Source organism: Halichoerus grypus, chromosome X, assembly GCF_964656455.1.
Source record: "Halichoerus grypus chromosome X, mHalGry1.hap1.1, whole genome shotgun sequence".
Classification (NCBI taxonomy): domain Eukaryota; kingdom Metazoa; phylum Chordata; class Mammalia; order Carnivora; family Phocidae; genus Halichoerus; species Halichoerus grypus.
This window is the reverse complement of record NC_135727.1, coordinates 132,170,765-132,194,571: the sequence shown is the minus strand read 5'-3', so window position 1 is coordinate 132,194,571 and position 23,807 is coordinate 132,170,765. Positions and strand designations below refer to the sequence as shown.

At 59.1% G+C, this 23,807-nt stretch overlaps 1 protein-coding gene across 1 annotated transcript in view; it reads left to right on the top strand.

The window, feature by feature from the left end:
- Positions 1 to 23,807, top strand: part of LOC118538479 (cohesin subunit SA-2-like) — a 73,443-nt gene that overhangs the window by 11,850 nt on the left and 37,786 nt on the right. The window contains exons 3-9 of the mRNA XM_078064555.1: positions 3,086 to 3,238; positions 5,009 to 5,105; positions 6,775 to 6,851; positions 10,463 to 10,534; positions 16,757 to 16,961; positions 18,445 to 18,596; positions 23,510 to 23,583. Coding sequence (XP_077920681.1) covers positions 3,086 to 3,238; positions 5,009 to 5,105; positions 6,775 to 6,851; positions 10,463 to 10,534; positions 16,757 to 16,961; positions 18,445 to 18,596; positions 23,510 to 23,583 — 830 coding nt within the window. The remainder of the gene's footprint in view (positions 1 to 3,085; positions 3,239 to 5,008; positions 5,106 to 6,774; positions 6,852 to 10,462; positions 10,535 to 16,756; positions 16,962 to 18,444; positions 18,597 to 23,509; positions 23,584 to 23,807) is intronic.

Sequence of the window (23,807 nt, the reverse complement as noted above, 5' to 3'; positions counted from 1 at the left end):
CTGGCTGGCTTCCACACGGATCCTGGAGGCCTTTGTCCCTGCACGGCCTGGTCATTGAACCACAAGTCCACTAGGGCCCCACGGGACCACCAGGGCACTTCCTCTCCCCGTCCTGAGTCACGGCATCCCCTCCTATGTCCTCAGACACCTCGTCCCCTCCTATGTCATTAGACACTGTATCCCCTCCTATGTCATCAGGCACTGTATCCCCTCCTCATCCTGAGACACCGGGTCCCCTCCTATGTCCTCAGACACCGGGTCCCCTCCTATGTCATTAGACACCGCATCCCCTCCTATGTCATCAGACACCGTGTCCCCTCCCCATCCTGAGACACCGCGTCCCCTCCTGTGTCATCAGACACCGTGTCCCCTCCTCATCCTGAGACACCGCGTCCCCTCCTGTGTCATGAGACACCGTGTCCCCTCCCCATCCTGAGACACCACGTCCCCTCCTGTGTCATGAGACACCGGGTCCCCTCCTTTGTCCTCAGATACTGTGTCCCCTCCTGTGTCATCAGACACCGTGTCCCCTCCCCATTCTGAGACACCGCGTCCCCTCCTGTGTCATCAGACACCGTGTCCCCTCCCCATCCTGAGACACCACGTCCCCTCCTGTGTCATTAGACACCGGGTCCCCTCCTTTGTCCTCAGATACTGTGTCCCCTCTTGTGTCATGAGACACCGGGTCCCCTCCTTTGTCCTCAGATATTGCATCCCCTCCTGTGTCATCAGACACCGGGTCCCCTCCTATGTCCTCAGATACTGTGTCCCCTCCTGTGTCATGAGACACCGGGTCCCCTCCTTTGTCCTCAGATACCGCATCCCCTCCTGTGTCATCAGACACCGGGTCCCCTCCTATGTCCTCAGACACCACGTCCCCTCTCCATCCTGAGATACCGGGTCCCCTCCTATGTCATTAGACACTGCGTCCCCTCCCCATCCTGAGAGACTGCGTCTCCTCCTATGTCATCAGACACTGTGTCCCCTCCCCATCCTGAGACGCCATGTCTCCTCCTATGTCATCAGACACCGTGTCCCCTCCCCATCCTGAGACACCGAGTCCCCTCCTATGTTATCAGACACCGTGTCCCCTCCCCATCCTGAGACACCGTGTCCCCTCCTATGTCATCAGACACCATGTCCCCTCCCCATCCTGAGACACCGGGTCCCCTCCTATGTCCTCAGACACCACGTCCCCTCCCCATCCTGAGACACCGTATCCCCTCCTATGTCACCAGACACCGTGTCCCCTCCCCATCCTGAGACACTGCGTCCCCTCCTATGTCATCAGACACCGTGTCCCCTCCCCATCCTGAGACACCGCATCCCCTCCTATGTCATGAGACACCGGGTCCCCTCCTTTGTCCTTAGATACTCTGTCCCCACCTGTGTCATGAGACACTGGGTCCCCTCCTTTGTCCTCAGATACCGCATCCCCTCCTGTGTCATCAGACACCGGGTCCCCTTCTATGTCCTCAGATACCATGTCCCCTCTCCATCCTGAGATACCGGGTTCCCTCCTGTGTTATCAGACACCGCATCCCCTCCCCATCCTGAGACACTGCGTCTCCTCCTATGTCATCAGATACCACGTCCCCTCCCCATCCTGAGACACTGGGTCCCCTCCTATGTCATCAGACACTGTGTCCCCTCCCCATCCTGAGACACCGGGTCCCCTCCTATGTCCTCAGACACCTCATCCCCTCCCCATCCTGAGATACCATGTCCCCTCCTATGTCATCAGACACCATGTCCCCTCCCCATCCTGAGACACCGGGTCCCCTCCTATGTTCTCAGACACCATGTCCCCTCCCCATCCTGAGACATTGCATCTTCTCCTATGTCATCGGACACTGTGTCCCCTCCCCATCCTGAGACACCGGGTCCCTTCCTATGTCATGAGACACTGTGTCCCCTCCCCATTCTGAGACACTGGGTCCCCTCCTATGTCCTCAGACACCTCATCCCCTCCGCATCCTGAGATACCATGTCCCCTCTTATGTCATCAGACACCGTGTCCCCTCCCCATCCTGAGACACCGGGTCCCCTCCTATGTTCTCAGACACCACGTCCCCTCCCCATCCTGAGACACTGGGTCCCCTCCTTTGTCATCAGACACCATGTCCCCTCCCCATCCTGAGACACCATGTCCCCTCCTATGTCATCAGAGACCATGTCCCCTCCCCATCCTGAGACACCGCGTCTCCTCCTATGTCATCACACCATGTCCCCTCCTATGTCATCAGACACCATGTCCCCTCCCCATCCTGAGACACCATGTCCCCTCCTATGTCATCAGACACCGTGTCCCCTCCCCATCCTGAGACACCGGGTCCCCTCCTATGTTCTCAGACACCACGTCCCCTCCCCATCCTGAGACACTGGGTCCCCTCCTATGTCATCAGACACTGCGTCCCCTCCCCATCCTGAGACACTGGGTCCCCTCCTATGTCCTCAGACACCTCATCCCCTCCCCATCCTGAGATACCATGTCCCCTCCTATGTCATCAGACACTGTGTCCCCTCCCCATCCTGAGACACTGGGTCCCCTCCTATGTCCTCAGACACCTCACCCCTCCCCATCCTGAGATACCATGTCCCCTCCTATGTCATCAGACACCGTGTCCCCTCCCTATCCTGAGATACCGGGTCCCCTCCTATGTTCTCAGACACCACGTCCCCTCCCCATCCTGAGACACTGGGTGCCCTCCTATGTCATCAGAGACCATGTCCCCTCCCCATCCTGAGACACCGCGTCTCCTCCTATGTCATCAGACACCATGTCCCCTCCCCATCCTGAGACACTGGGTCCTCTCCTATGTTCTCAGACGCTGTGTCCCCTCCTGTGTCCTTTGACACTGCATCCCCTCCCCATCCTGAGACACTGGGTCCCCTATGTCATGACACCGCATCCCCGCCCCATCCTGAGCACATTCCTCTGTCCTGAGACACAGTGTCCCATCCCCATCCTCAGACACGGCGTCCTGTGCTCTGTCCTGAGACACGGTGCACCCTCCTCACCCTCCCCGGGACACAGAGCTTCCCATGCAGGGTGCAGCCCCGTCATGGCCTCCTTTGGTTTTAGGCGCAGGGAGCACCCTCGGGGGGCCAAGATGTCAGTGGGCCTGGCACCCGCCGGCGAGGGCGGCCACCGCGGAAGCACCGCAAGAGGAAGGTGGCCATCAGCACAGAGGTGACCCTCTTTGAGATGGTCGCCCTGGGGAAGAACTCGGTGCAGGTACTGCCTGCTGTGGGGTGCGTGCGGTGGGGCGGGTGCGGGGGTGCAGCAGACGTGGGGGCCTGTCTGGCGTTTGTCACTTCTCGCGCCACATGGAGGCCGGGTGTCCTCGCAGAGTCACGGCCGCACCCACTGCAGCCTGTGCTGCCCGGCCCGCTCTGTGGTCATGTGTGCCCGTCACACATGCTCAGCACTGCCCGTCACATGCACCTGATCACACACGTACACACACGTGCTCACCACTGACCGACACATGCACCTGATCACACACGTACACACACGTGCTCACCACTGCCCGTCACATCACCTGATCACACACGTACACACACGTGCTCACCACTGCCTGACACATGCACCTGATCACACATGTACACACACACACACGTGCTCACTGCTTCCTGTCACATGCACCTGATCACATGAGTGCTCACCGCTGCCCATCACACCACCTGATCACACGTGTACACGTGAGTGCTCACCACTTCCTGACACACACCTGATCACACATGCACACACACACCGCTCACCGCTGCCCGTCACTCGCACCTGATCACACATGTACACACACGTGCTCACCGCTGCCCGTCACTCGCACCTGATCACACATGTACACACACGTGCTCACTGCTGCCTGTCACATGCACCTCATCACACACGTGCTCACTGCTGCCCGTCACACGCACCTCATCACACACACGAGTGCTCACTGCTGCCCGTCACATGCACCTGATCACACACACACGTGCTCACTGTTCCCTGTCACATTACCTGATCACACATGTACACGTGCTCACCACTGCCCGTCACATGCACTTGATCACACATGTACACACATGTGCTCACCACTGCCCGACACATCATCTGATCACACATGTACACACACGTGCTCACCACTGCCCATCACATGCACATGATCACACATGTACACACACAGACGTGCTCACTGCTTCCTGTCACATGCACCTGATCACACACGTACACACACGTGCTCACCAATGCCCAACATGCACCTCTTCACACATGTACACACACACACACATGCTCACTGCTTCCTGTCACATGCATCTGATCACACATGAGAGCTCACCGCTGCCCATCACACCACCTGATCACACGTGCACACATACATGAGTGCTGACCACTTCCCGACACACACCGGATCACACACATGCACACACACACGTGCTCACCGCTGCCTGTCACTCGCACCTGATCACACATGTACACACAAGTGCTCACCGCTGCCCGTCACATGCACCTGATCACACACATGCTCACTGCTGCCTGTCACATGCACCTCATCACACACACACACACGTGTGCTCACCGCAGCCTGACACACGCACCTGATCATACACGTACACGTGCTCACCACTGTCTGACACACGCACCTGATCACACACATACACACATGTGCTCACCACTGCCCGACACATGCACCTGATCACACACGTACACACACGTGCTCACTGCTGCCCATCACATGCACCTCATCACACACACACACACACACACACACACACGAGTGCTCACCGCAGCCTGACACACGCCCCTGATCACACATGTATATACATGTGCTCACCCCTGGCTGTCACATGCACCTCATCACACACACACAAGTGCTCACTGCTGCCCGTCACATGCACCTGATCACACACGTGCACATAGATACACACAAGTGCTCACCACTGGGATCATATTCATGATCGCACATGTGTCCTCATGGCTGGCCGGTCCCACACACCTCACCCCTGGCTGTTGCCCCTGCAGACGGCCGTCGAGGAGTGGGTGCAGTCCTATAAAGAGGACAGGGAGCTGGCCTTGCTGGACCTCATCAGCTTCTTCGTCCAGTGCTGTGGCTGTGAAGGTGAGCCCTGCTCCTGGACACTCGTGGGCGTCCCCACATGTGGGCCCGCTGGGCCTGCCTTTCTTGCCCACATGTGGTTGTAAGAGACTGGGCGGGCTGGGGCTTTTCCAGAGGCTGGTTTAGTGTAGGTCGGAGACTTGCTTCTTCTGTGAGCACCATTATCTCAGAGCGAAGGGTGATTGTCCCCCCAAGGAAAGATCCGTCCACGTCCTGACCCCAGGACCTCAGGATGTGACCTCGTTGAGAAGAAGGACCTTTGCAGTTGTGAGCAGTAAGATAGTCCTTAGGGTGGTCCTAGTCCCGCAAGACTTGGTCCTTGTAAGAGGAGGGACGCAGGGGCACCTGGGTGGCTCAGTCAGTTTAAGTGTGTCACTCTTGGTTTCAGCTCCGGTCATGCTCTTAGGCTTGGATTGAGCCCTGAGTCAGGCTCTGTGCTCAGCGGGGAGTCTGCTTGAGATCCTCTCTCTCTCCCTCTCCTTCTGCCCCCTCCCACTCATGCACTCTCTCTCTCTCTCTCTAAAATACATAAATAAAATCTTAAAAAAAAGGAGAAGGGGAGAGATGCGGACACAGAGGAGAAGCCACATGAGGACGGAGGCAGAGACAGGAGGGACGCGGCCACAAGCCTAGGGACGCCTGGAGCCCCAGAAGCTGGAAGAAGCAGGGAGGAGCCTCCCCTGGAGCCTTGGCTCTTTCCAAGTTGGGGGTTGCTGTGGGTGGGCTCTAGCGGAGGGCCACGCTGTGGTCCGTGACAGTTCTGTGTCTCCTGCCTGGCGCCCATGTTGCGGCTCACACAGGATGCTGGCCAGTGAGCTGCTTTCACAGGAGCCTCAGGGCGCCAGACAGGACACGTGTGGGGTCGTCACACCCTTCCTCCTGGGGCTCCGGTCAGCACAGCATGTCAGCGGGGCCGAGGGCAGCTGGGCCGTCAGCCTCCACACGGGGACCTCCGGGTGCTGATGAACAGCGCAGGTTATGCTGCAAGAATGCCGGAAGCCGAAGCTCTCCCAGCTGTGTACAAGGGGGCAATTAAACACACAGAGCGTGAAAATTACTCGGTCCTGCCCAGCAGGGAACACCGACCCTTGCTGCCACGTAGAGGACTTTGAACACATGGTGCTCAGGGAGAGATGCAGGCACCTCAGCGCACACAGGCTGACCCCATGTGCACGAAATGTCCAGAGCGGGCATGTCCACAGACGGACGGCGTCTCAGCGGTTCCTGGGGCCAGGGAAATGATAGGGGACCACTACTGTGGGGGGGGGCTTCCTACAGTGGGCTGTAGCGATGGGTGACTGCAGTGAATACACGCACCGCTGAGGTTCATACTACGAGTCCGTTGTTCGCTGTGCGCCTTCCATCTCCATCAGTCATCACCAGCGAGCAACCGGGGGCTTCGTCCTCCCTCTGGAACCTGATGCAGGGGCTGTGGGGCCAGGACCGGCCTGTCGAGAAGCCCCCGTGGCATCTGGCTGGGCGCCCTGAGGGTGCCTCATGAAAGCCCCGTGGCGTTACACACGCATTCACACTGTTGTGCGGGGGCCACAGCACGTGTAGAGCCCAGCCAGTGAGGCTAGATGCAGTGGCTTCGCCGCCCTCTCTCAGGGACGAGGTGGTGTCCCCTAGGAGGAGGGTCGGCTTGAACCACGTTTCCTTCTTTCTCTCGCAGGGATGGTGACGGCCGAGCTGTACCAGAGCAACCAAGGCCAGAACGTGGTGCACAAAATGACCGAGAAGTTTGACCAGGTGGGGCGGGCTCCACGCACTCTGTGAGCCTGGGGCCTGAGGTCACGGGAGCTTCCTCCTGAGCGGCGCTACCCTGGCCCCCCCGGGCACGCGGGCGTGCGATCAGGCCTGGGGGTGGAAGGAGCTGAGGCATCCCCATTTCCTGGGTAGGAGCCGTCCTCCTCTGCTTCCCTGGGAGAAGTGGGCCTTTTGGGGCTCCGTGTTACTTTATAAAGACTAACGTGAACCATAAATATGGGACATTCTGTCACGTACGGGGAAAATACGGCTATGAAATGGTACTCATGTGGCCGTCATCCAGAGGAAGAAACAGAGCGAGGCCAGCAGGTGCCCAGACGCGCCCTGGGCCCGTCCGGACCACCTCCCCGCGGTGACAGGAGTATGTCCCTGAACTTGGTGCTCACAGTATTTTGGCACTCTGGCTTTGCTGCGCACGGGCACCCGTGCATGCCAGCCCCGCTCTGCCCGGCTTCCAGCTCCGTGCCCGGGAGACACCAGTGTTCAGTGTGGCGTCTCTGAGTCTCCGTCACAGACACACAATTTAAGAAATAATCTATATACATGTGAATAATGTCGAGTAAACATCTACGTCATGGCTGTGGAATGTTCTATCGCATGCATGTGCGTGGTTCATGTCCCCATTCTGCTTCTGTTGGCATTCGGGTTGGTTTTGAGCTTTTTCTCTGTGTGGCTGTGGACGTGCGTGTCCGTGGGTCCTGCTGTCCGTGTTCCCGTGTTTGCATGTAATGAATGTATGCACGTTTGACTTTGTGGTGTGAGGCCAGCTTGTTTTCATGGCATCTCCACGTGTGCATTAGGCTGCGTGGCTCCTCATCCCCGTCAGTGTTGGCTGCTGGATAGTTTTTGCCAGTCTCGTAGTTGTATGCATGGTTCAGTTCCCCAGACTGTTAGTGAGTTCAAGCACCTCCTTGCATTTAAAGACGGTTTTCTCTTGTTTAACACGTTGTTTTCATTGTGGAAAAATACACCCAGCATACAATTTGCCGTCTTAACCATTTCAAGTGCATAGCTCAGTGGCATTGGGTGCATTCACACTGTTGTGCGACCATCCCCACCATCCGTCTCCAGAACTTTCCTTCATCCCAACTTGAAATCAAACACTATCTGCCGGTCCCCCAACCCTGGTCCCTGGCCCCACCATCTACTCTCTGTCTCTGGATGGGACTCTTCTAGGGACCCCGTGTACGTGCAGTCTCACAGGATTTGTCCTGTGTTTGGCTCATGTCCTCAAGCTCCATCCACATCCTAACAGGCATAGGAATATCCTTCCTCTTCAAGGCTGCATCATGTTCCACTGTATGGGAACTCATCCTTTCAGCGAACAGACGTAGTATCTACAAAATTTCTCACATCTTAAAATACTTAGAAAGTGTCTTCAGAAAGTCTTGTGAATCAAGTCTGTGAACAGTAACTGTTTTCTTTTAACTTTTTATTTGGAGCAATGTCAAACGTAAGAATAGGGGAAGAATACACAAACTTCACCTGTGTTCAACTAATGCTCTGCCGTCTTCAGCTTATCCCCCATGTGTGCACGTGTGTCTCTGTGCCGTGCATGCACACGCGTGTGCACTGTGCACGTGAGCGAGCAAATGCATGTGTGTGTGCCGTCTTCAGCTTATCCCCCATGCATGTGCATGTGCCTCTGTGCCGTGCATGCACACGCGTGTGCACTATCCATGTGAGCGAATGCACGTGGGTGTGTGCCGTCTTCACCTTATCCCCCATGCATGCGCATGTGCCTCTGCTGTGCATGCACACGCATGTACACTGTGCATGTGAGCGAATGCACGTGGGTGTGTGCCATCTTCAGCTTATCCCCATGCGTGCACGTGTGCCTGTGTTCATGCACACGTGTGTGCACTGCACGTGAGCGAGTGCACGTGTGTATTCCATCTTCAGCTTATCCCCCATGCGTGCACATGTACCTCTGCTGTGCATGCACACGCGTGTGCGGTGTGCACGTGAGTGCACGTGTGTATTCCATCTTCAGCTTATCCCCCATGCATATGCATATGCCTCTGTGCTGTGCATGCACACATGTGTGCACTGCACGTGAGCAAGTGCACGTGTGTATTCCATCTTCAGCTTATCCCCCATGCGTGTGCCTATGCCTCTGTGCTGTGCATGCACGTGCGTGTGCAGTGTGCACGTGAGCGTGTGCTGTCTTCACCTTATCCCCCATGCATGTGCACGCACACGCGTGTGCACTGTGCACATGAGTGAGCAAATGCACGTGTGTGTGCTGTCTTCACCTTATCCCCCATGCATGTGCATGTGCCTCTGTGCATGCACACATGTGTGCAGTGTGCACGTGAGTGAGTGCACCTGTGCACTGTCTTCAGCTTATCCCCCACACGTGTGCATGGGCCTCTGTGCTGTGCATGCACGTGCATGTGCACTGCACGTGAGCGAGTGCAGGTGTGTGTGCTGTCTTCACCTTATCCCCCATGCATGTGCATGTGCCTCTGTGGTGTGAATGCACACACATGTGCACTGCACGTGAGCGAGCAAATGCACGTGTGCACGTGCGAGTGTGTGTGCGCAGGTCCATGCATATGCACAGGTGTGTTTGCCACTGTGTGTGTTCACCAGAACTGCCCGTAAGGGGGCTGCAGACTGAATTGGGCCCTGTGTCCTCGTGTGTGGCCGTGAGCGCTCCTGTGTGACTGTGGTCCTGTCCTCACTCTCGGGCACTCTAAGTCACTGGAGGACAACATCTGTGTGAAGGGTCTGCACACATTACCATGCCTGTCTCAGGAATGTCCTTCACGTTTGTTTCTGTCCCGTTCAGGGTCCAGCTAGGGTCCCCACACGACATTTAGCCATCTGTGCCCGGGCTCCCTTGAAGCCCACAAGTTTGGCACTTTGGAGAGCCCAGGCCCGTAATTGAGGAGGATGCCCCTACTTGCTTCCGGCCTCTGTGTCCCCGAAATTAGCTCCTTCCTTGGGGTCACTCAGGGTGTCCCTGACTCAGTTGGGCCTCTTTCCTCAGAGAGCTCCCGTCACCAGATCGGGGTCCCGTTCGGTCTCCTCCCACCTCTGAAGTAGCAGTGGGGGCTTTGCCTGCCCCTCAGCCTGTATGCCTCATGGGAGACCCTGCGCTTCCCAAGGAGCAGGCCCCTGGAGACAGTGTAGGGAAATGCCATATTGTGCAGGGCCCGCAGCGGGCAGGGTGACACGCACAGCCACGGCACTGGCCGTATGGAGACGTGGCTGGTGAGCATGAGAGGCTCCAGCGCTCCCGGGTCCTCTGTGCAGAGTGGCGTCTCCCCATGCTGCCTTCCAGAGATGACACAGTGCATGCTCTCAGTGCCAGCCGAGTACACGGAGTGGCTGAGCGCCACAGACGCAGTCCGTCCACACCGCTCCCGAGGACACTGACGCGAAGGTGGACGTGGACTGCTGTTGTGGAGACAGGCTGTGCATGCTGTCGGCTGCTCAGAGCTGTTCCCCCCTCACCCACGGGCTTCGGCCTCCAGGGGGGATGCAGCCCAGCTCCCAGCACCCCGTGCTGCATGGGCCTGTCCTGCCGGGATGCGCTGCAGCCAGGGACACTGGACTTGACCGGCACGTCTCGTCTGTCCTTGCAGGAGACTGGGCTGTACTACAAGAAGTTTCTGGCCTACCCCTGGATCCTGACCATCATGTGGCCAGAGAAACTGGTAACACACATTCCACTGTTTAAGAATGGGGTGGTTCTGCATGGCTTCCCGGGATGCCCGAGGCTGACGGAGCCCCGGGTGGTTCCCGTGGAGTTCCCAGCATGGGGTGGGCGCCCTGATCACCGACGAGGGACTGCGGCCATGTGCCCGGCTCCCACGGGAGCCGCCTGAGCTGGCCCTGCGGACGGGGTCCTGCCGGCACAATGCATGCAGACCTCACTCTATCCGGACTGCGGCGAGGGGGGCTCGGGCTGACCCGACCCCGTCCTGTCCACACTGAGTGCAGTAGAGCCTCCGAGTCTTGTCCACAATGCGACAGGACCTGACTGCTCAGTCCACACTGAGTGCACTTAGGTCCCATGACGTGTTGCTTTAAATGACAAGGTGAAGCCAGACTCTGTGCGCAGTGGGACAGTCAGACCTGACCTGTCCTGCAGAAGTGAGTTCATCCAGTGAGTTCTGTCCACACTGGGACAATTTGACCAGAGCGAGTTCGTCTACACTGGCACGTTTAGACCTGACAGTGTTCTTCCTACTCTGTGTCATGGAAACTGACTCTTCTCTCTACACTGGCACATTTAGACCGGATCATGTTCTGTCTACACTGTGTCATGGAGTCCTGACGTGTACTGTCTACACTGGCTCATTTAGATCTGATCATGTTTTGTCTACACCGTGTAATGGAGTCCTGACGTGTTCTGTCTACACTGGCACGTTTAGACCTGACAGTGTTCTTTCTACTCTGTATCATGGAGCCCTGACTATGTTCCGTCTACACTGGCACATTTAGACTTGATCATGTTCTGTCTACACTGGGACATTTAGACCAGAGTGTGTTCTGTCTACACTGGCACGTTTAGACCTGACAGTGTTCTTTCTACTCTGTGTCATGGAAACTGACTCTTCTCTCTACACTGGCACATTTAGATCTCATCATGCTCTGTCTACACTGGGAAGTTTAGACCTGACAGTGTTCTGTCTATGCTGTGTCATGGAGCCCTGACTGTGTTCCGTCTACACTGGCACATTTAGACTTGATCATGTTCTGTCTACACTGGGACATTTAGACCAGAGTGTGTTCTGTCTACACTGGCACGTTTAGACCTGAAAGTGTTCTTTTTACTCTGTGTCATGGACACTGACTCTTCTCTCTACACTGGCACATTTAGATCTCATCATGCTCTGTCTACACTGGGAAGTTTAGACCTGACAGTGTTCTGTCTACGCTGTGTCATAGAGCCCTGACTGTTCTGTCTACATTGCATCATGGAGCCCCCTGACTGTATTCTGTCTACACTGGCACATTTAGACCTGATCATGTTTTGTCTACACTGTGTCATGGAGACCTGACTGTTTTGTCTACCCTGATCATATTCCGTCTGCACTGGCATATGGAGACCTGATCACGTTTTGTCTACGCTGTGTCTTGAAGATCTGACTGTATTCTGTCTACACTGGCATATGGAGACCTGATCATGTTTTGTCTACGCTCTGTCTTGAAGATCTGACTGTATTCTGTCTACACTGGCATATGGAGACCTGATCATGTTTTGTCTATGCTCTATCTTGAAGATCTGACTGTATTCTGTCTACACTGGCATATGGAGACCTGATCATGTTTTGTCTGCACTGTGTCATGGAGACCTGACTGTTCCATCTACACTGGCACATTTAGACTGGATCATGTACCATCTACACTGGCACATTTAGACCTGATCGTGTTTTGTCTACACTGTGTCATGGAGACCTGATTGTTCCGTCTACACTGGCACATTTAGACCGGATCGTGTCCCATCTACACTGGCACATTTAGACCTGATCGTGTTTTGTCCACACTGTGTCATGGAGACCTGACTGTTCCGTCTACACTGGCATATTTAGACCTGATCATGTTTTGTCTACGCTGTGTCATGGAGACCTGACTGTTCCGTCTACACTGGCACTTTTAGACTTGATCATGTTCTGTCTACACTGGCACATTTAGACCTGATCAGGTTTTGTCTACGCTGTGCATTGGAGACCTGATTGTTCCATCTACACTGGCACATTTAGACTGGATCGTGTTCCTTTTACACTGGCACATTTAGACCTGATCGTGTTTTGTCTGTGCTGTGTCATGGAGCCCTGACGGTGTTCTGTCCACACTGGCACTTTTAGACCTGGTCATGTTTTGTCTACGCTGTGTCATGGAGACCTGACTGTTCCGTCTACACTAGCACATTTAGACCTAATCATGTTTCGTCTACACTGGCACATTTAGACCTGATCGTGTTTTGTCTATACTGGCACATTTAGAACTGATCGTATTTTATCTATGCTGTGTCATGGAGCCCTGACTGTTCCATCTACACTGGCACATTTAGACCTGATCATGTTCGTCTACACTGGCACATTTAGACCTGATTGTGTTTTGTCTACACTGGCACATTTAGACCTGATCGTGTTTTGTCTATGCTGTGTCTTGGAGCCCTGACTGTTCCGTCTACACTGGCACATTTAGACCTGATCATGTTTCGTCTACACTGGCATATTTAGACTTGATCATGTTTTGTCTATGCTGTGTCATGGAGACGTGACTGTTCTCTCTACATTGGCACATTTAGACCTGATCATGTTCCGTCTACACTGGCACTTTTAAACCTGATCATGTTCTGTCTACACTGGCACATTTAGACCTGATCATGTTCCGTCTACACTGGCACACTTAGACCTGATCGTGTTTTGTCTACACTGGCACATTTAGACCTGATTATGTTTTGTCTATGCTGTGTTATGGAGCCCTAACTGTGTTCTGTCTACACTGGCACACTTAGACCTGATCGTGTTTTGTCTACACTGGCACGTTTAGACCTGATCGTGTTTTGTCTATGCTGTGTCATGGAGACCTGACTGTTCCGTCTCCACTGGCACATTTAGACCTGATCATGTTTCATCTACACTGGCATATTTAGACTTGATCATGTTTTGTCTATGCTGTGTCATGGAGACGTGACTGTTCTCTCTACATTGGCACATTTAGACCTGATCATGTTCCGTCTACACTGGCACTTTTAAACCTGATCATGTTCTGTCTACACTGGTACATTTAGACCTGACTGTTCTGTCTACACTGGCATATTTAGACCTGATCATGTTCCGTCTACACTGGCACATTTAGACCTGATCGTGTTTTGTTTATGCTGTGTTATGGAGCCCTAACTGTGTTCTGTCTACACTGGCACACTTAGACCTGATCGTGTTTTGTCTACACTGGCACGTTTAGACCTGATCGTGTTTTGTCTATGCTGTGTCATGGAGACCTGACTGTTCCGTCTCCACTGGCACATTTAGACCTAATCATGTTCGTCTACACTGGCATATTTAGACCTGATTGTGTTCCCTCTACAGTGGAACATTTAGACCTGATCATGTTTTGTCTACACTGGCACATTTAGACCTGATCGTGTTCGTCTACACTGGAACATTTAGACCTGACTGTTCCGTCTATACTGGCACATTTAGACCTGATCATGTTCGTCTACACTGGCACATTTAGACCTGACTGTTCCGTCTACACTGGCACATTTAGACCTGATCGTGTTCCGTCTACACTGACACATTTAGCCCTGTGTTCCGTCCACACTGGCACGTTTAGAGCTGACCATGTTCTGTGTAGTCTGTGCTGTAGTCTCTGCATGCTGTTGTGACGGTCACTGTTGGAACGACCCAAGCCGTCAGGGTTTCTGTGGCCATCCGCATCTGGGTGGAGAAGGGTAGAACAGGAGTGTTGTAGGGCGCCGTGTGGCCGGCCCCTGGCACAGCCACTGCAGGTGTCCTGTGGCTGGAGATTCACCTAGTGTCCTTCATATCATTCATTCCTCACCATCTCGTGTGTGCAGATGAGATACCATGTATTAGTGCATTTCACAACGAGGGTGTGGGAGGGTTTCTCACAAAGTGCACTGAGTTTGGGGAGTGAGGACCGACCTTGCAGACCCGGTTAGTGACCTGGTCTAGCCTCGGAATGGGGGGGTCTCGGGACATGTTTGTAACCCCGTTAGTGACCTGGTCCAGCCTCGGGATGGGGGGTTTCGGGACGTGTGTAACCCGGTGAGTGACTTGGTCTAGCCTCGGAATGGGGGGTTTCGGGACAGGTTTGTAACCGTGTTAGTGACCTGGTCTAGCCTCAGAATGGGGGGGGGTTTCAGGACATGTTTGTAACCCCGTTAGTGACCTGGTCTAGCCTCGGAATGGGGGGTGTGTGTGGATAGAGGCTGGAGGCGGGTTGTCCCGATGAACGTCCTGCCGTGCGCGTGGATAGAAGCTGGAGGCCAGTTCTCCTGATGAACGTCTTGCTGTGTGTGTGGATAGAGGGTGGAGGCTGGTTCTCCTGATGCACCCCTTGCCGTGCACATGGATAGAGGCTGGAGGCCGGTTCTCCTGATGCACCCCTTGCCGTGTGCGTGGAAAGAGACTGGAGGCGGGTTGTCTGATGACTTAATTGCGGGGCACATGAAGGAAGGAGGCAGGAAGGCTGATGGGCGGCTGGTGAGCTGTGCCGTCCACACCTGCAAGCCCACGGTGATCTCTTCTCTTTCCCATTCCCCGTCCCTGACTCCACCCCTGGCAGAGTCATGGAGTTTCTTGTCAGCTCAGCGGGAACAGGAATGCGCTAAGCCCCCAAAGCGCCAAAGTATGCTTTTAAGTACCTTTCACATCCACAATGAATATTTAAAGCACCTGAAATCACCCAGAACCAGAGTGAAAAACAGGAGGGCCTGGCTTCTCTGGGATGAGTGTTGGGGAGGTGCCTGCACGCTTTCCTCAGGGTGACCTGAGGTCCTAGAGACCTGGCTCCTTCCCACACGTGGGGGTCCACCCACACAGCCTACAGACCTGACCAGGGGGACGGGGGACCATTCGCCCAGGTGCAGGGTGTGGGAGAGTTGGGGTGATCCTGGTGGGTATGGATATGTGACCCCCAAGTTCTGGGTCTCGGGGGGTTGGGGTCAGTGGGTGAGTGTGTATATCTGACCCCCGCTAGGTGCAGGGTCTGGGAGAGCTGGGGTCACTGTGGTGGGTGTGGATATGTGAACCCCCAATGTAGGAATGGGAGTGTGGGTACCCTGTGTCAGAGTGGACGTGTGACCCCCAGGTTCAGGGTCTGGGATATTTGGGTTCACCCTGTGTCAGAGTGGATGTGTGACCCCCAAGTTCAGGGTCTGGGAGATTTGGGGTCACCCTGTGTCAGAGTGGATGCATGACCCCCCCCCCCAGGTGCAGGGTCTGGGAGATCAGGGGTCACCCTATGTCAGAATGGACAGATGACCCTCCCCAGGTGCAGGTCTGGGAGATTTGGGGTCACCCTATGTCAGAGTGGACGTGTGACCCCCCAAGTGCAGGTCTGGGAGATTTGGGGTCACTCTGTGTCAGAGTGAATGTGTGACCCCCCCAGGTGCAGGTCTGGGAGATTGGGGGGTCATGCTGGGTCAGAGTGGACGTGTGACCCTCCAGGTGCAGGTCTGGGAGATTGGGGGTCACCCTGTGTCAGAGTGGACGTGTGACCCCCCAAGTGCTGGTCTGGGAGATTTGGGGTCACCCTGTGTCAGAGTGGACGTGTGACCCTCCAGGTGCAGGTCTGGGAGATTGGGGGGTCATGCTGGGTCAGAGTGAATGTGTGACCCCCCCAGGTGCAGGTCTGGGAGATTGGGGGGTCATGCTGGGTCAGAGTGGACGTGTGACCCTCCAGGTGCAGGTCTGGGAGATTGGGGGTCACCCTGTGTCAGAGTGGACGTGTGACCCCCCAAGTGCTGGTCTGGGAGATTTGGGGTCACCCTGTGTCAGAGTGGACGTGTGACCCTCCAGGTGCAGGTCTGGGAGATTGGGGGGTCATGCTGGGTCAGAGTGGATGTGTGACCCCCCCAGGTGCAGGTCTGGGAGATTTGGGGTCATCCTGTGTCAGATTGGACCTGTCACCCCCCCCAAGTGCAAGTCTGGGAGATTGAGGGTCAGCCTGTGTCAGAGTGGACGTGTGACTCCCCCCCCCCCAGGTGCAGGTCTGGGAGATTGGGGGTCACCCTGTGTCAGATTGGACCTGTCACCCCCCCAAGTGCAGGCTCAGCGTGTGGTCATGTGACCCAGAGTCCCTTGTCCAGGAGCAGAGCTGTATGTCATGATGGTGGGATGGGCCCAGACCCGGCGCGGCATCTGACCCCGTCTTCCCTTGTTCTGTCTTGAACGCAGCAGAATGACTTTTACCCCATCGTGGGGCCGGGGCCCTTCTGGAAAAGGTTTCGGGTGAACTTCTGTGAGTTCACAGAGCTGCTGGTGCACCAGACACACTCCTCGGTGCTGTGTGACGGACACCTCATGGACACGGTGATCTGCATGCTCAGCGGCCTCACCAACTCGGCCGTGTACAGCTTGCGGCACACCAGCTCCCTGGCAGGTCAGGTGCTGCACAGGGCCCTGCCCGGGCTCCTGCTGGCTCGGGGGCAGGGAGGGGCCGTGGGTCAGGGGCCACGGACATGGAGGGCAGGGGCCGTGTGACCAGGGGCAGGGAGGGACCGTGGGGGAAGGGGCCGTGGGGGCAGGGGCCATGGGACACGAACACAGGCCCAGGGGCCTCAGCCTGGGCTTCTCCTGTCCCAGGGCTAGTGTCCACACCCGGGGCTGCCAGTGTGCTGGCTTGCAGGGGGCAGAGGCTGCTGGGCGGGTGGACACCAGGAGCTGGAGGGGCGGAGAAGCCACAGAGGGACGTTTGCTTCAGGAAGACCGGAAGTTGGTCCTGTTCATCTTCCATGGCAAAGGCCGTGATGGGTGGGCACGGTGTGCAAGGCTGACATTGCAGAGAGGGTGGGCTCATCAGTTCCGGGGCTGGCCCACCCGGGCGTGTCCTGTCCCTCTGTCCCTACAGGAGCCCCTAGGGCTGGCCCACCTGGGTGTGTCCTGTTTCTCCTGTCCCTGGGCTGTTGTGTTTCTAAGTGACTGAATTCCACAAACTGGGTTATTGATCAGCTGTCGGTACCCGGTGTATCTTCTCCCGGAACACACTCTGAGCGGTCAGTGCTGACCACAGGGACTTGGTAGGAGGGTCTGTGTTACAAGTCCTGTGAGTTTTGCATCCTTCCGGAAGGTGCAGTGTCCCTTGGCCTCTAGCAGTCTGAGGAGGGATCCTCACACAGAAATGTTGGTAAGGAAGCGTGATCTTTGCAGGGACCTGTTAGGAACCATGAAGAAATCCAAAGTTTGAGACGATGCTTTAGTGAGATGTGTCCCACAGGGACTCAGGTCCCGTGTCAGATGGGTCCCTGCAGATTAGGGCTCTCACGACCTGTGTGTAAGGGTGTCTCAGCCACACAGGGGCTGCGTGTGTCTCGTCCCCACATCTGGGTCTGCAGGGGACACGGTGTGAATGGTGCCATGTGCCATCGGAGGGTCCTGCGTGTGAGCTCTGACCTTGGACTGCTGGTCCCGAGCCGCCATGTGTCCCGGTCATGGCGAGGCTCCCTCGGGCGTTTGCAGCCTGCTGAGCTGGGGTTGTTCAGTAGAAGCACGTTTCCCGCCCTGGTCCTGGCCCTGCGTGCCCTCTGAGGACATTTTCCACCTGGTTGAATCCTGCCGGCTCTGGGGCACTGACGTGACCTTGCAGCTGGGAAGGTCGCGGCGTGTGTGCACGCCCTGGGGACACTGAGATGTGTTCTCGGGTCCGCATGCATGGTCATCACGTACGTGTGACCATACCCACTCTTGTGACCCAGCAAGGGGCAGGACGCGGCAGGCCCTCGAGCCGCCCCGACCTCCCAGCCCCTTTCATCCCCAGGCCCCTCTGAGTACTGGCAGAACGGTCACTCCGGTGGGAGGTGGAGCCCAGCGCTGGGGTCACGGCCCTGGGGTCCCAGCCCCAGGGTCACGGCCTGCTCTGCTGGCAGCCATGAAGCTGCTGACGGCGCTCGCCAGCGTGAACCAGGGCATCTGCACGGGCAGGCGCACGGCCCAGCGGCTGTACGAGATCGAGAGCATCACAAAGCTCAAGGGCAGACACAAGTACTACATGGAGCTGTTGGACCAGCGCAGACACCAGGTGCGGGACGGGCCAGCTGGGGTCACCGCAGGGGGGGGGAGGGGGTGCACTGGAGATGGGGGGACGCAAGGGTGAGGACGTACTGTGCGCAGGGGGGCAGGGTCCCAGACGGAGGAGGGACACGAGTACTACATGGAGCTGTTGGACCAGCGCAGACACCAGGTGCGGGAAGGGCCAGCTGGGGTCACCGTGGGGGGGGGAGGGGGTGCACCGGAGATGGGGGGACGCAGGGGTGAGGACGTACTGTGCGCAGGGGGGCAGGGTCCCAGACGGAGGAGGGACACGAGTACTACATGGAGCTGTTGGACCAGCGCAGACACCAGGTGCGGGAAGGGCCAGCTGGGGTCACCGCGGGGCGGGGAGGGGGTGCACCGGAGATGGGGGGACGCAGGGGTGAGGACGTACTGTGTGCAGGGGGGCAGGGTCCCAGACGGAGGAGGGACACGAGTACTACATGGAGCTGTTGGACCAGCGCAGACACCAGGTGCGGGACGGGCCAGCTGGGGTCACCGCGGGGGGGGGGAGGGGGTGCACCGGAGATGGGGGGACGCAGGGGTGAGGAGGTACTGTGCACAGCGGGGGAGGGTGCACCGGAGATGTGGGGACGCAGGGGTGAGGCCGTCACTGCGTGCGGGGGTGGGGAGAGGGTGCACCTGAGATGTGGGGACGCAGGGGTGAGGCCGTCACTGCGCGCGGGGGGGGGGAGGGTGCACCTGAGATGTGGGGACGCAGGGGTGAGGCCGTCACTGTGCGCGGGGGGGAGGGAGGGTCCACCCTGGAGAGGAGGCAGGGGACCCAGGTGTGAGGACAGCACCTGGTGCAGAGAGGCAGGGAGCATACCTGGGAGTCTGGGCCTGGCCCGTCCCCTTGGCTCCAGGCCTTCCCCCTAGGCCCCGCCCCTCGGGCCCACAGGCCCCGCCCCCCGCCCCTGCCCGGGCTGCCCCACCGCTGTGGGTTCCTGCTCCGTCAGCGGGGCGGCTGTGGCCTCGTGCTGCAGCGCCTGGTCCCCCAGGCCTTGGGACCATTCTCCGGGGTTAGGGTGTCCCCACAACACGGCAGCAGGCGGGGGCGCAGAAGGCACAGTGTGGGCCCCCAGTCGCTCCACATTCCGGCTCCAGATTCCAGCTGGGCTCCCTGGGGGGGGGGGGTGTCCTCTGGGGACACGCAGGTGGACCCCCACGCCCCTGGCTCAGTCCCATTTCTGTTCTCCCGTCATTTCTGGTTTCAGTAAGTTCAAACTGCGATTACTGCGTCCTCTGTGCCCCCACGCCCTCTGTGTCCCCCACATCCCACACCTTCTGTGCCCCCCAACACCCGCGCCCTCTGTGCCCCCCACACCCCGCACCCTCTGTGCCCCCCACACCCGCGCCCTCTGTGCCCCCCACACCCCGCACCCTCTGTGCCCCCCACACCCGCGCCCTCTGTGCCCCCCACACCCCACGCCTGTGTCCCCCACATCCCATGCCCTCTGTGCCCCCCACACCCGCGCCCTCTGTGCCCCCCACACCCCGCGCCTCTGTCCCCCACACCCTGCGCCCTCTGTGCCTCCCACACCTCGCGCCCTCTGTGCCTCCCACACCCGCGCCCTCTGTGCCCCCCACACCCCGCGCCCTCTGTGCCCCCCACACCCCGCGCCTGTGTCCCCCACACCCCGCGCCTGTGTCCCCCACACCCCGCGCCCTCTGTGCCCCCCACACCCCGCACCTGTGTCCCCCACACCCCGCGCCCTCTGTGCCCCCCACACCTCGCGCCCTCTGTGCCTCCCACACCCGCGCCCTCTGTGCCCCCCACACCCCGCGCCCTCTGTGTCCCCCACACCTCGCGCCCTCTGTGCCTCCCACACCCGCGCCCTCTGTGCCTCCCACACCTCGCGCCCTCTGTGCCTCCCACACCCGCGCCCTCTGTGCCCCCCACACCCCGCGCCCTCTGTGCCCCCCACACCCCGCGCCCTCTGTGCCTCCCACACCCGCGCCCTCTGTGTCCCCCACACCCCGCACCCTGTGTCCCCCACACCCTGCGCCCTCTGTGCCCCCCACACCCCGCGCCCTCTGTGTCCCCCACACCCTGTGCCCTCTGTGTCCCCCACACCCCACACCCTGTGTCCCCCACACCCTGCGCCCTCTGTGCCCCCAACACCTCGCGCCCTCTGTGCCCCCCACACCCCGCGCCCTCTGTGCCCCCCACACGCGTGCCTTTTGTGTCCCCCACACCCCGCGCCTCTGTCCCCCACACCCCGCGCCCTCTGTGCCCCCCACACCCGCGCCCTCTGTGCCCCCCACACCCGCGCCTCTGTCCCCCACACCCCGCGCCCTCTGTGCCCCCCACACCCCACGCCTCTGTCCCCCACACCCCGCGCCCTCTGTGCCCCCCACACCCGCGCTTTCTGTGCCCCCCACACCCCGCGCCCTCTGTGTCCCCCACACCCCGCGCCCTCTGTGTCCCCCACACCCCGCGCCCTCTGTGTCCCCCACACCCCGCGCCCTGTGTCCCCCACACCCCGCGCCCTCTGTGCCCCCCACACCTCGCGCCCTCTGTGCCTCCCACACCCGCGCCTTCTGTGCCCCCCACACCTCGCGCCCTCTGTGCCTCCCACACCCGCGCCCTCTGTGCCCCCCACACCCCGCGCCCTCTGTGCCTCCCACACCCGCGCCTTCTGTGTCCCCCACACCCCGCGCCTTCTGTGCCCCCCACACCCCGCGCCCTCTGTGCCTCCCACACCCGCGCCTTCTGTGTCCCCCACACCCCGCGCCTTCTGTGTCCCCCACACCCCGCGCCCTCTGTGTTCCCCACACCCCGCGTCTTCTGTGCCCCCCACACCCCGCGCCTTCTGTGCCCCCCCATACCGCACGCCTTCTGTGTCCCCCCCCCCGCGGCTTGTGTCCCACTCCCTTGTCCTTCTGTGTCTCCCTCCACGCATTCTGTGTGCCCCCTTGCTTCCTTGTGTCCCCCCGCACCTTCTGTGTCCCCCCGTGCCCTCTGTGTCCCCCCGTGCCCTCTCTGTCCCCCCGCGCCTTCTGTGTCCCCCACCTTCTGTGTCCCCTGCACCCTGTGTCCCTCCTGCAACTTCTGTGTCCCCCTTGTGACTTTTGTGTCCCTCCCGCGCTCTCTGTGTCCCCCCGTGCCCTCTGTGTCCCCCTGCGCCTTCTGTGTCCCCCGCCTTCTGTGTCCCCTGCACCCTGTGTCCCCCCCGCGCCTTCTGTGTCCCCCCTGTGACTTTTGTGTCCCCCCCGCGACTTCTGTGTCCCCCCATGCCCCGTGTCCGCCCCCCACGCCCTCTGTGTCCCCCCACCATGCCCTTTGTCCCCCCGCATTCATCTGTGTCCCCCCTGCGTCCATCTGTGTCGTCCCCCCCGCCCACGTCCTCTGATCCCCCGCCCGCACCTCTGCGCACACAGGAGGTCACGTTTGGGGGGCACCTACAGTTCCTGGGCTGCAGAAGCCCTTCCAGAGAGACAGCGGTGCAGGTGTAGGGTTCCCACCCCGCCAGGTTCCTCTGCCCGGGAGCAGCCCTCCGCCCCGCCCTGCGCCCCGCCCACTCATCGCCTGCACCCCCTTCACCTCCGCCCCCCACCCTGTCACCCCTTCACCCCTGTCCCCTGCCCTCATCCTGTCACCCCTTCACCTCCTGCCCCTCACCCTGCATGCCTCCACCCCTGTCCCCCCTCATCCCAGCACCCCTTCACCCCTGTCCTGAACCCCACCCATCCCTTTGTCCCCACCCCCACCGCGCAGCCCCCTCCCATCGTCACCCTGCATCCCGTCACCCCCACACCTCACCCCTGCCCCTCACCCCCTAATCCTGTGCCCTGCCACCCGCACTGCTTACCTTGTCACCCCTCTACTCCTGCTCCACTCCCTTCATCCCATCACCTCTTCATCCTCACCCATCCCCCTGTACCCCTTCAGCCCCCGCTCCTCACCCCATCACCCCTACCCCTTCACCCCGTCACCCCAGCACTCATCCTGTCACCTCCAGCCCTCACCCCATGACATCTTCACTCCTGCCCCTCAGCCCATTGCCCCACACCCGTCACGCCTTCACCCTGCCCCTCACCCCGCCCCACACCCTATCACCGCTTTACCCTCATCTCACTCGCCCCGCCACCCCATCACCCCCACCCCCTGACCCCATCACTCTATATCCCATCACCACTGCCGGTCACCCCATCACCCCTTCCTCACCTCTCACCCTGTCACCCCTTCGTCCCTTCACTCCCGCCCTTCACCCTGTCATCCCATACCCCTTCACCCCACACCCCTTCATTCCCACCCCTTAAGCTCATCCATCACCCCTTTGCCCCACCCCTCACCGCATCACCCCACACCCCTTGATCCCCACCCCTTACTCCTTTGCTCCCACCCCTAACCCCCACCCCCACCCCTTCCTTCCCCCCACCCTGCACCCTTCACCCCCCGCTCCTCACCTCCCTGTACCTTCACTGCCCCCCAGCCCCTTCACCTCCATCCCTCATTCCATTGCTCTGTCCCACTTCACCCCTGCCCCCTCCCTTTCACTTTCTTGCCCCCACCCTGCACCCCCTCACCCCCACTGCTGGCCCCTTCGCCCCTGCCCTCCAGCCCATGCCCCTTCCCGCCCACCCCATGCCCTTTTCCCCCACCCACATCCCTTCACCCCCACACCCCTCACCCTCACCGCTCGCCCCTGCACCCCTGCCCTGTACGTGCACGTGTGTGCATTGACGCTGTGTGGAGGGCACGGGAGGCTCAATCAGAGCAGGCGGGATGGTCTGCGGCCCTGTGGTGGCAGAACCACCCACGTACAGGACGCAGATGCGCGGCAAGGGGCGACCACCCAGGGGGCCGCGTGTGGGCCTCCTGCATGCCCGCCGCAGCTTCGAGGAGCCCGCAGACCCCTGCTTCTGTCCAACACGCCTGTCCTTCTGCTCCTGCAGTTCCAGAACAAGCCGATGGCCATCGACAACATCATCTGTGCACTCTTTAAGAGGACGTTTGTGCCCCGCTACCGGTAAGGGTTAGCCTCGATGCCACGCATCTTCCCGCGTGTCCCCGTGACTCAGGCCGTGACTGAGCCTCAGTGTGCGTCTTCCCGCGTGTCCCCATGACTCAGGCCGTGACTGAGCCTCAGTCTGTATCTTTCCCGTGTGTCCCCGTGACTCAGGCCATGACCAAACCTCAGTCTGTATCTTCCTGCGTGTCTTTGTGACTCAGGCCGTGACCGAACCTCAGTGT